General features: G+C 45.7%; 1 protein-coding gene across 2 annotated transcripts in view; it reads left to right on the top strand.

Moving 5' to 3' along the window:
* Window positions 1-12,932, top strand: part of LOC115163364 (LIM domain kinase 1) — a 95,477-nt gene that overhangs the window by 35,112 nt on the left and 47,433 nt on the right. The window contains exon 1 of one of the 2 annotated variants that reach the window (XM_029715190.1): window positions 1,020-1,703. The exons of the other annotated variant lie outside the window; for it this stretch is intronic. Coding sequence (XP_029571050.1) covers window positions 1,606-1,703 — 98 coding nt within the window. The 5' untranslated portion in view covers window positions 1,020-1,605. Of the gene's footprint in view, window positions 1-1,019; window positions 1,704-12,932 lie in introns of those variants that run through there. 2 annotated transcript variants of the gene reach the window in all.

The following is a 12,932-nucleotide window of genomic DNA, read 5'->3' as shown; positions in this document are numbered from 1 at the left end:
GGAGAGGGAGAGGAGGGGGAGAGAGAGGAGAGAAGGTTAGACATTGTCTTTGAGAGAGGGGGAGAGAGAGAAAACATTAGAAGTTTTCCTCTGTAAGAGAGAGAATCGAGGGGGGGGGGTGCAGTATGCCAGCAGGGGGTTTAGAGACAAGTGTTCTCTCTAGAACGAGGATTAAAGCTGTTTGCTGCATGGCCTTAGATGTCAGTGTGTTATTTCCCATATTACTGAGTATAATTAAGCAATAAGGCCCGAGGGGGTGTGGTATATGGTTCTTAAGCACGATGCAATGCAGAGTGCCTGGACACAGCCCTTAGCCGTGGTATATTGGCCATATATCACAAACCCCCGAGGTGCGTTATTGCTATTATAAACTGTTTACCAATGTAATTACAGCCGTAAAAATAAGTGTTTTGTCATACATGTGGTATACGGTCTGATATGCCACGGCTGTCAGCCAATCAGCATTAAGATCTCGAACCACCCAGTTTATAATGACTCATGTGACATGATCTGTTGTAAATCATAACTGATGGCTAGCACAGCAGATTACATTCTTAACTACATAATGATGTATTATATAATATTGTATACTGTAACTGTAATGTATGGCTCTGTGGCAAATATTTACGTCACCCAATCTCTTCATTTTAAATTTGTTAGGCTCTATTGTCTCTCCCTCCTGACCATGCTGTTGATGTGAGATTTTTGTGTTTTAAAAGTAGGGACTTTTGCAGGGGGATCAGTAAGGAACTGAGAAGCGTGACGCCTAACCTTGAAACCTGAAGGGAGCAGTGCTAGAACAGTATGCGCATCCTGATAGGACTGTTCTGTGTCCTGCCTAAAACACTATCTCTCGGTGCTGCAGTAGCTACAAGGTTGTCCACAGAGGCTCTTAACAAAGAGACACCATTTCCTTTGTAAAGATCACCTGAGATGTTAGGATTCCTATTAGGACACAGACTCTTCTTCAAGGATCATCTTAATTGGCTAAAGAAAATGTTATCTCCCTCTAAACCCTCACCTGATTCGCTGAGGGGCTTCTGTCTCCTCTCTCCTCCATCCAAAATTGAATACCGGAGTCGCAGGAAAAGGTTGGTAAACTGAAAAGGGAGTGTGTTAGAAGGGTTTTAATCGATTGGAAAATGACCTTTCTGCCTGCCTATGGCATCTTTGAGGAGTAGGAGATGGAAATTAGTAGAGTGAGTTAGGGAGATGGGGGACCCTTTATTGAGTAGTATTGGCTATCCCACTGTGGTTGAATATGAGGAGCTGGTTGTAGTTAACTGACTGAGAAGCCAGTTGTATTTGACTGAGGGGCCAGCCGTCTGGCAGACAGAGGGATGAAGGGAGGTCAGACAGGAGGAGCGGGGGATGGGAAAGGCTATGATGTCACAGGGTCACCACCACTCCCAACGGAAGCTGGGAGAGAGAGGGCAGGGACAGGAAACACGTGAGTAAAAAAGAAAAAAGATGCCCCAGAATGCAGCTGCAGAAAGAGAGAAAGAGAGAAAGGTATTCATGGTTGTGACAGTGCTGCTGTGTGGTGGTGTGGTTTAGTAGCAGCAGGTTTCCTCTTTACGCAATAGCCAATACGCTGCTGTTAAGATGAGCCTGTTTCCTGACTGTCATAGCAAGGCCTTGTCTCTGAAGGGAGACATGTCACGAAGGGACCAGCGATACAGGAATCGCATTAAGGACAAGAAGTAAGTCCTTTTGTTGGATGGTTGTACATAAAGTCTAGGATGGGAAGTTATATGGGGCAGATTTGTGTGGTCTGTAGTGGACTCATTGGGGTACTTGGTTCCTCATGGTTGTAGTTTCTGAACTATGTTTCTGAATTTCTACATTTTTTCATTGAAACAACTCGCAGTTTAGTCATGAAGACCTTTCACTCGACTAGAGTTGGATGCATTTGTTTACTGAGGGAGAAGTGATAGCAGATAGCATGTTGTTAGCATCGCAGACTTGACAGAAGGGTGGTTTGGGTGGGTCTGTGAAATATGTTAGGCCCGTTACAAGTTTCACTTCCTTATTTTTAAACCTTGTTTTCTGCTTTTCTCACTTTCGTGACCAGAAATATTGCAGATGGCTTATTCCAGAATTAATTTGATAAATGCTTGTTAGGCTATGTGTTTATGAACTTAGACCATATCTCTACTGTGTGTCCCTTTATGTGACAGTATGTGTTTACAATCTCTGTTTGTTTGTCTACCACTCACCCAGTGTGCAGAAGTGTACATTGTTGAGTCTATTACACATGTTGACTGTATTCAGGCTGTCACATTACTGACTCTCCCTCACTCTGCCTGTGTCTCTCTAACTCCCCATATCTGACTTTGATCACAACTCCCTGTCCACCCTAAGCATGATTTCCCAGCCTCTCAGCTGTTTGCAGTGTGTCAGGCCCAGAGTACACCACAGTATGAATAAACTAGATTAGGTATGTAGAGAAGCTTTCCTGTGTTCACTGACTCCAGCTTTTGTGTGTGTGTGTGTGTGTGTGTGTGTGTGTGTGTGTGTGTGTGTGTGTGTGTGTGTGTGTGTGTGTGTGTGTGTGTGTGTGTGTGTGTGTGTGTGTGGGTGTGTGTGTGTGTGTGTGTGTGCGCGTGCCTGCCTTGTGTGAGTAGTCAGATACTGTAAGCATGTTATCCAGCGACAGCCAGACCATCTTAGGGGAAATTGTTCATCATTTATAAATAGTGGGTCCTATAATCACAAAGCTGTGAATGGGTGTGTTGTCTTCCATGGATTTTGGGGAATACTATGGTGAACTCTAGCTTATGAGTTATTCTTCATGCTTTCACACATTTTCACACATGTTGTGTAAACACTCTTTAGCGTTGTCACTTTCTCATCGTATGATGCAAAATTAATAATACCAGCCAGATTTCTGTATTTTGAAAGTTATATATCTTGAGAACTTGATTGCTGACATGCAAAACATTTTGGGACTATATCAACAATGTACTAATGAAACAAATACCAAAAGATTGTTTTTTGGTGGAGTTTTCCTTTTATGTGTTACTGAGGTAGGGCTAAGTTAGTTGTGGTAGGAATGTTCATAACGGTGATCATTTGCAAGCTGTGTGCAGGAGCTTCCTCATTTGAGTCACATCATACACTCTAATCCAACAGGTGCATTCATTTTGAGGTAGACATGAATACTCAGATTAGGAGCTGAAACCTGATCAGAAAAGTACAGTCAATAACACAATAGAAATATCTATATACAGTGTGTGCAAATGCAGTAAGATTAGGGAGGTAAGGCAATAAATAGGCCATAGTGGCGAAATAATTACAATTTAACATTGACATTGGAGTGATAGATGTGCAGATAATGATGTGCAAGTAGAGATACTGGGGTGCAAAAGAGCAAAACAAATATGGTGATGAGGTAGTTGGGTGGGCTTTTTACAGATGGGCTGTGTACAGGTGTAGTGATCAGTAAGCTGCTCTGACAGCTGATGCTTAAAGTTAGAGAGGGAGATATAAGTCTCCAACTTCAGTGATTTTTGCAGTTCGTTCCAGTCATTGGCTGCAGAGAACTGGAAGGAAAGGACGCCAAAGCAGGTGTTGGCTTTGGGGATGACCAGTGAGATATACCTGCTGGAACGTGTGCTATGGGTGGGTGTTGCTATGGTGACCAGTGAGCTGAGAAAAGGTGGGGCTTTACCGAGCAAAGACTTATAGATGACCTGGAGCCAGTGGGTTTGGCGACGAATATGTAGCGAGGGCCAGCCAACGAGAGCATACAGGTCGCAGTGGTGGGTAGTATATGGGGCTTTGGTGACAAAACAGATGGCACTGTGATAGACTAGATCCAATTTGCTGAGTAGAGTGTTGGAGGCTATTTTGTAAATGACATCGCCGAAGTCAAGGATCGGTAGGATAGTCAGTTTTACGAGGGTATGTTTGGCAGCATGAGTGAAGGAGGCTTTGTTGCGAAATCGGAAGCCGATTCTAGATTTCATTTTGGATTGGAGATGCTTAATGTGAGTCTGGAAGGAGAGTTACAGTCTAACCAGACACCTAGATATTTGTAGTTGTCCACAAATTCTAAGTCAGAACCGTCCAGAGTAGAGGTCGACCGAATAATCGGAATGGCCGATTAATTCGGGCCGATTTCAAGTTTTCATACCAATCGGAAATCGGTATTGTTGGACGCCGATTTGGCCGATTTTTTAAAAAAGTTTTTTTTTACTTATCTTATAAAAAACAATCAATCAATCATAATCTCTAGTTAACTACACATGATTGATGATATTACTAGTTTATCTACCCTGGGCCGAAACGTTGCACTGGAGACCAGACGCGCTGAGCTGGCACAATCCGCCCTGGCTGGATGCCCACTCTCGCATAGCACTTGCAGGGGGCTGGCATATAGCGCTCCGGGCTATGAGTGCGTACTGGAGACACCGTGTGCTTCACCGCATAACATGGTGCCTGACCAGTACCACGCTGCTTCCGGTAAGCACAGGGAGTTGGCTCAGGTCTATCGCCTGACTCCGCCAATCTCCCCGTGTGCTCGCTGCCTCTCGGGCTTCCTTGCCAGCCGTGTTCCCGCATAACGTTGGCTCCCCTCTCCTGCTGCCTCCGCTCTCCTGGCTGCCTCCACCTGTTCCCATGGGAGGCGATCCCTTCCAGCCAGGATCTCCTTCCATGTGTAGGATCCCTTGCCGTCCAGGATATCCTCCCATGACCAGGAGTCCTTTTTGCCACGCTGCTTGGTCCGTTGGTGGTAGGAAGTTCTGTCACGTTGGTTGAAAGGAGAGGACCAAGGTGCAGCGTGGTGAGCGTACATACTCTTTTTATTAGAAAAGACGCCGAACAAAACAATAAACACTACCCAACAAACCATGAAGCTAAAGGCTATGTGCCATTAACAAAGTCAACTTCCCACAACACAAGGAGGGAAAAGGGCTACCTCAGTATGGTTCCCAATCAGAGACAACGATAGACAGCTGTCCCTGATTGAGAACCATACCCGGCCAAAACATAGAAAATAAAGAACATAGAAAAAGGAACATAGAATGCCCACCCTAGTCACACCCTGGCCTACCCAAAATAGAGAATAAAAAACCTCTCTATGGCCAGGGCGTGACAACAGTTCTTATCTAGTTGGACAATGGCTAGGTTTGGCAGTTGCAGTTGGGTATTCTTAGGGCTCTGGTTATGGCTATGGCTCAGGGCTAGCTCGCCCGAAAGCTCCTTATAAAATGATCGACTTCAGGAACTCATCTGGTTTGTGGATTTAAAGATTATAGAGAAAATGTGGTGCCAGGTTTATTCCCCCCCCTCCCCCCCCGATTTTAGACCGAGGTCAGTGACTGACACACTGTCTCTGTTCTGTCTCCAGAACCAAGGACACACAGCTCAGTTTAATGAAGTATTTTTGCAGACCGACTGCAATGTTCCATTGTTAATCTGAAACGATGACATTTGCAAAGGAAAAGGGACATGTGCATGTAGGTTCAAACTGCCGAGCTTTACACTTTTGGCCTCAATAAAAGCCTTTAATCAGACTTTCAGAAATTATATTTCACCTCCCTTATCTCAATGTTATATAGAATGTATTCACTATTTCACTCCTACACTTTTTCATTCACTGTACCAGTTATATCAGTCCAACAGTGTCCAAAATCCAGGACTCAACATGTTTGTATGCTGAACTGAAAAGATAAATAGATTTTATTTGACAATTTAAAAACACAATTCTAGCTGTACAAGTGGATACACTGTATTTGAAATCTTTGAGGATAACACAAAACGTTGTACAATTTACATTTGCATTTACGTCATTTAGCAGACGCTCTAATCCAGAGCGACTTACAAATTGGTGCATTCACCTTATGACTTCTATGCATTGTGGTCCTCTGAACAGCGACTATTCACTGATGCTAGGACAGGACCACAGCCAATGTTGTTGGCTCCTGATAGTCTCCATCACACATGTCTTGTTTTTCCCGTGGTTATGGAACATTGGAGAATGAACGGCCATTCTCTTTTTCCAGTCCAGTCCAGTCTGCCCCAGACAGACGGAATGTGCATAGATAGCCGGGCTGAAAGCCAGACAGAGACAGGGCTTAGTGAGCACAAAGGAAACTGCCTCCATCTACACTATTCCCCCCCCCCCCAGCCTACAGCCACCACACGGCTCAACAAAGCTCCGTTACCTGCCATGCCCCTGCTCAATAGACCAATAGACTGCCGGTGCTACAACAAAAACTGTTCACCATTGACAAAAGCGTTCAGCAGCCATCTTAGAACTGAACCTAGCCAACCAGCTACTGTGTTAAAAATGCACAGACTAGCGTTCCCCTGCTCTTTTTGTTCTTGAGAGCTGCAGACAACAAAAACACAGGGATGGCTGAGCCCAGCACTGAGGGGGTTAATGCCGGCTCTTTACTGAGCTTGCAATTTCGAGGGGAGGGGGTTCGACCTGCGTCTGGTTGGCTGTGGGATTTCCTGGGAGGATTTGAAAACACCCAATGGGGAGGGGCCACCAAGATAATGAGGTCATGCTTTTTCTTGGGAGTGACATCAAGGGCTGGGGGTCTAGGGAGACAGCAACGAAGGAATGATAAAAAAGATTGGAATGATAATAAAGGGGCGCAGAGAGGGGGGAGTTGGTTGGGATCGTGATAAATGTGTCTCATTTTGTGGGTTGCTCTCTCTCTCTTTCTGCACCAATAATGCACATCCTTACCTCACTACACATCCTTATACTACTTAGTAGTAGGGAAATCCTTACATCCATCCTAACCATCTCACTGTAGAATCTACTCTATTCCCAGCGCGCAAATATTGTTTCAATTATGTTATTATCAGAACTGGTTGTAATCTTGTTGTAATCTGCTGAATTCCCTTTTCCCTGTCTGGTTGGGGAAATGTAACATTTTATTTTGTTCCACTGACGAAGATTTGTAGGAAAACTTGGCCTCCTGCCAGGAATTCCCCCCTCTATCCCCGTCTCGGTATTCCCTTCCAGTGGGAACGTCACTGGCTTGTTGACAAGATGTGAACAGGAGAGGGGTCTCCCTGGTCTCCCTGACGCTGTCGTTTCCTCATCTTGTTTTCCATTGCATACTCTGACGCTCCCTCTTTCTCTCTCTGTATATCTTTCTCTGTCTCTCTCTCGCTCTGTATATCTTTCTCTGTCTCTCTCTCCCTCTGTATATCTTTCTCTGTCTCTCTCTCGCTCTGTATATCTTTCTCTGTCTCTCTCTCGCTCTGTATATCTTTCTCTGTCTCTCTCTCGCTCTGTATATCTTTCTCTGTCTCTCTCTCGCTCTGTATATCTTTCTCTGTCTCTCTCTCGCTCTGTATATCTTTCTCTGTCTCTCTCTCGCTCTGTATATCTTTCTCTGTCTCTCTCTCGCTCTGTATATCTTTCTCTGTCTCTCTCTCGCTCTGTATATCTTTCTCTGTCTCTCTCTCGCTCTGTATATCTTTCTCTGTCTCTCTCTCGCTCTGTATATCTTTCTCTGTCTCTCTCTCGCTCTGTATATCTTTCTCTGTCTCTCTCTCGCTCTGTATATCTTTCTCTGTCTCTCTCTCGCTCTGTATATCTTTCTCTGTCTCTCTCTGTATATCTTTCTCTTTCTCTCTCTCGCTCTGTATATCTTTCTCTTTCTCTCGCTCTTTATTTCTTCTCTCTATGCATTTCTCCTCTAGCCTCTTCTTTATCTCTCCCTCTCTCTCTCCCTCTCTCTCTCTGCCTTCATCTGCCCTCTCACTCTTTCTGTCTCATTCTTTCTCTTTCTCTCACCGCTCTCTCTTTTTCTTTCCCCCCTCTCGTAAGACATAGGTCATATTTCCTCATAGTCACATGCTTGGTGTGGGTTGCAGTCTTGCCAGCAATACCCACTCACAAGAACAACAAGCACTGGATGTAATATAGACACAAATTACATTTTAGATACTAGTCCAGCCGACTGATTAAAAACAAATTGAGAGTGAGAGAGAGAGATGGGAGGCTACATGTATGACACATGATTTCTTGCGTTTTTTGTGACGCTACATCGTAAAAAATATTTAAAACTTAAAATCTTTCAACACCTTGTTGGAGGTTCTCTCCTCTCTTCCTCTCCTCCCCTGCCCAGTACAGAGGGTCCTTCCTGTAGACATGACTCACTTCCTTCAGAGGTGTCTCTGCCCACGTCATACCATGACCTCTGTCTTCCAGACAGAGATAGAGGGTGGCCAGACTGACATTTTGAAGAGTCCCACCAGAAAGTCTGATTATTAAACAGACAATGCCTTTTGGGTTACGGTGAAGATTCAATAGTTTGCACGGTTGACTCGTGATGTATTTTTTTAATCTTTATGAATAAATTTTTGTATTGAAATGTCATCTCCAGCAATACTCCATTCAACTCAGTGATGTGAGGGGTTATCAGTGGAGTCAACACATTCTATGTGATCTGACTGCTGCAGTAACAGTAATACAAGAAACATGAAACACAGCTTAAGGTTGTTTAGTTAGAGACTATGGTACTGGTTTAGAGGGTGACCAATACATCACAGTACACAGCTGAGATGGCAGGTTGGTGTTGGAGTTAGTGGTTCTGTGTGGGAAACTTTCCAGCTAGATGTGTCTGTCCCCTGGAGAACTGGGAGATCTGTGTGTCTACTCATTCTGAAACTTTTGTGGGTGGGCTTGTGTTACTATCCTTGTGGGTACCGGAAATGTCCCCACAAAGATAGTAAAACATTGAAAATTCTCCCTCATGGGACATTTACCACGAGGACAAATAATCTTTTAAACTTAGAGGTTAGGTTTAGGGTTAGGGTTACAACTAAGGTTAGAGTTAGGTTTAGGGTTATGGTTATGAATACGGTTAGGGCTACGGGTTAGGGAAAATATGATTTTGAATGGAAGTACCCACAAGGATACACTCAAAGAGTGACCTACCGTAGTGACAGGTCAAATTGGCATCATTTTATTATTGTAAACAAACCCAATTATTATATTCATTAATCTTTTGCTTTGATACCCATTTGAAACACTGGCAGAAGTTAATATTGGTCAGATATCTGGGTCAAGTGGTTTACATGGTAAATAGACAGGGCTGGCTCCAGGCATAATCAAATTAAATTGTTTTAGTCACATGCACTTCACCTTACATTTCACCTTACAGTGAAATGCTTACTTACCGGTCCCTAACCAACAATGCAATTTAATAAAAAATATATGAGTAAGAATAAGACATAAAAGTAATTAAAAAGCAGCAGTAAAATAACAATAGCGAGACTATACACAGGGTGGTACCTGTACAGAGTCAATGTGTGGGGGCACCGGTTAGTTGACGTAATATGTACATGTAGGTAGAGTTATTAAAGTGACTATGAATAGATGATAACAACAGAGAGTAGCAGAGAGAACAGTCTATGGCTAGGGTGGCTGGAGTCTTCAACAATTTTCAGGGCCTTCCTCTGACACCGCCTGGTGTAGAGGTCCTGGATGGCAGGAAGCTTGGCGCCAGTGATGTACTAGGCCGTACGCACTACCCTTTGTAGTGCCTTGCGGTCGGCGGCCAAGTAGTTGCCATACCAGGCAGTGATGCAACCAGTCGGGATGCTCTCGTTAGTGCAGCTGTAGAAGTTTTTGAAGATCTGAGGACCCATGCCAAATCTTTTCAGTCTTCTGAGGGGGAATAGGTTTTGTCGTGCCCTCTTTACGACTGTCTTGGTGTGCTTTGACCATGTTAGTTTGTTGGTGATGTGGACACCAAGGACCTGCTCCACAACAGCCCCGTCGATGAGAATGGGGGCGTGCTAGGTCCACTCTTTCCTGTAGTCCACAATCATCTCCTTTGTCTTGATCACGTTGAGGGAGAGGTTGTTATCCTGGCACCACACGGCCAGGTCTCTCTTCCCTATAGGCTGTCTCGTCGTTGTCATCATCGGCAAACTGATGGTGTTGGAGTCGTGCCTGGCCGTGCAGTCATGAGTGAACAGGGAGTACAGGATGGGGCTGAGTACGCACCCCTGAGGAGTCCCTGTGTTGAGGATCAGCATGGCGGATGTGTTGTTACCTACCCTTACCACCTGGGGGCGGCCCGTCAGGAAGTCCAGGATCCAGTTGCAGAGGGAGGTGTTTAGTCCCAGGGTCCTTAGCTTACTGACCAACCTGCCCTCTAAATACACCTCTGCTGTCTTCAACCAGGATCTCAGCGATCACTGTCTCATTGCCTGCATCCGTAATGGGTCTGCGGTCAAATGACCACCTCTCATCACTGTCAGAAATCAAACCAGATGGAGATCATAAATATATGGGAGAGGTTGAGGGTAGAGGAAGAATTAAAAACAAATAAAATAAAACTATTGTAAAATAGACTGTGTCCATAAAATGTATATAGCATGTATAAGCTGGAAATACAGGCCTAAGCATTGTTCACTAGTTTTCTCCATTTGGGGGAGGGGTGGTAAGGTTGGAGGGTAATAAAGAAAAAAAGACAAAGAAAAAATGAATAAAAAAATTATCAAGTAAAATACACCAGGTGCAATTTCAAAATGTGTTTGCGCATCAGCAGTTTTTATCTTGTTATGTCAGTCACTCAATTAGCTGACAATTAGCCATGTATATTTTTAGATTGGTAGTTAGTCTAGCCAGCTGTTTAATCTTCTAGTAATCATGGCCGAATACCGATGGTGCACAGAAGGCATGTGCCCAGGGGCCCTGATCTCCAGGGGGCCCCAATTGATTTTGTTAGTCATTCTCATTCAGATATGATATTAACATGGCATAACTCATGGCAAAATGTGTAGATTTGAGAATTTAGCTTTAAAGGCCCCCACCAGAGGGCAATCCTGCCCTTATTTCAACGGAAATTCCTGTCCTATAACAGAAATGATCGTTTAGGTTCCACCTCCAAAGAATGGCGCAGGTTGCTAATACGTATTCATGAATTGGGGGTGCTAACGTTGTGGTGATTTCCAGGTGGAGTGGAGAAATAACAATAAGGAGGGCACTGACAGCTGTCAGTGTCGACAGCGAGCATGCTAATCTTATCTAGCTAGCTAAAGTTATTTGTTGTTGGTACACCGTATTCAAAATATTTGCCAGCTGGCTAGGCTATGGCTGGTTCTGGAGCTGGATTTGTCATTAGCATTTAGGGGAAACGTTGCCACAGATGGATAGGGGAACCAGTATCTTTGACAATGCCATTTATTGTTATCTCAAAAGTTTTGTCATGTTCCATAAATTGCGGCCACGAAGCCGCCATAGAAATAGAAAGAATAAGATGAAGCTTTGGTTATATGGATAGCCTAACTGTACTGTCTAACAGTGCGAAAAAAGTATGAAAATGTATGCATATTGTCACGGGTGTCATCGGTAATGGAGGACCAAAACGCAGCAGGTATGTGTATGCTCATATCGACGTTTTAATGAATACAAAAATGAACACCAAAATAACAAACAGAAATAACGATCGACAAAACAGTCTGGCAAAGCATAAGGCTTAAACACAGAACAATCTCCCACAAATGACAAACACACCCCAATATATGGGACTCTCAATGAAAGGCAAAGAGAAAACACCTGCCTTCAATTGAGAGTCCCAACCCCAATTAATCAACCATAGAAACACAAACATAGACCATAAACCAAAAACCCAGAAATACTAAATCAAACACCCCTTTTAACAAACACACCACCCTGAACCACATAAAACAAATACCCTCTGCCACGTCCTGACCAAACTACAATACTAATTAACCCTTATACTGGCCAGGACGTGACAGTACCCCCCCCCCCCTTAAAGGTGCTAACCCCGGAAGCACCTTAAAAAAAAAAAAACAACAACCCCAAACAACAAAACAAAAATTCCCCTCTACTAAAGGGAGGGAAGGGAGGGTGGCTACCGTCAACGACGGCACTGTGCTACACCCCCCCTCCCCAACCCACCTATCTCTGGAGGTGGCGCCGGTTCTGGCCGTTCCTGGCCGTCGGGCCACTCTGGCAGTTCGGGGCAGTCTGGCCAGTCTGGCAGCTCGGGGCAGTCTGGCCAGTCTGGCAGCTCGGGACAGTCTGGCAGCTCGGGGCAGTCTGGGCAGTCTGGCAGCTCGGGGCAGTCTGGGCAGTCTGGCAGCTCGGGGCAGTCTGGCCGCTCTGGCAGCTCGGGGCAGTCTGGCCGCTCTGGCAGCTCGGGGCAGTCTGGCGGCTCTGGTGACTGTTGACTGGCGGGCGGCTCTGGTGACTGTTGACTGGCGGGCGGCTCTGGTGACTGTTGACTGGCGGGCGGCTCTGGTGACTGTTGACTGGCGGGCGGCTCTGGTGACTGTTGACTGGCGGGCGGCTCTGGTGACTGTTGACTGGCGAGGCTGGGTTCACGCACTTGAAGCCTGGTGCGTGGTGCTGGTACTGGGCGTACCAGATTGTGAACACGCACCTCCAGGCTAGTGCGGGGAGCGGGAACAGGACGAGTCGGACTGGGTTGACGCACTTCCGGGTCCGCACGAGAGACAGGAGCTAGAAACCCAGGGCTATGGAGGCGCACAGTCGGTCTTGATCTTACCTCCTGCACAACCCGTCTTGGCTGGATGGAACTAGTAGCCCTGTACGAGCGGGGTGCTTGTACAGGGCAGACTGGGCTGTGCAGGGGCCTGATGGTAGCCGTGCGTAGAGCGGGAGTTGGGTAGCCTGGTCCTCGGAGGCGTACCGGCGACCAGATGCGCTGCGCAGGCATCTTCCTACCAGGCTGGATGCCCGCTCTAGCACGGCACCTGCGAGGGGCTGGAATAACGCGCACCGGACTGTGCGTGCGTATGGGTGAGATAGTGCGCTCCTCAGCGAAACATGGCGCTCTCGACCTCATACGCTCCTCCATATAACCACGGGTAGCTGGCTTCCGGCTCTTCCTAGGCCTAGCCAAACTACCCGTGTGCCCCCCCCCAAAAAATGTATTGGGGGTGCCTCTCGTGCTTCT

This window comes from Salmo trutta, chromosome 26 (genome assembly GCF_901001165.1).
Source record: "Salmo trutta chromosome 26, fSalTru1.1, whole genome shotgun sequence".
Classification (NCBI taxonomy): domain Eukaryota; kingdom Metazoa; phylum Chordata; class Actinopteri; order Salmoniformes; family Salmonidae; genus Salmo; species Salmo trutta.
This window is presented reverse-complemented; position numbering and strand designations above follow the sequence as displayed.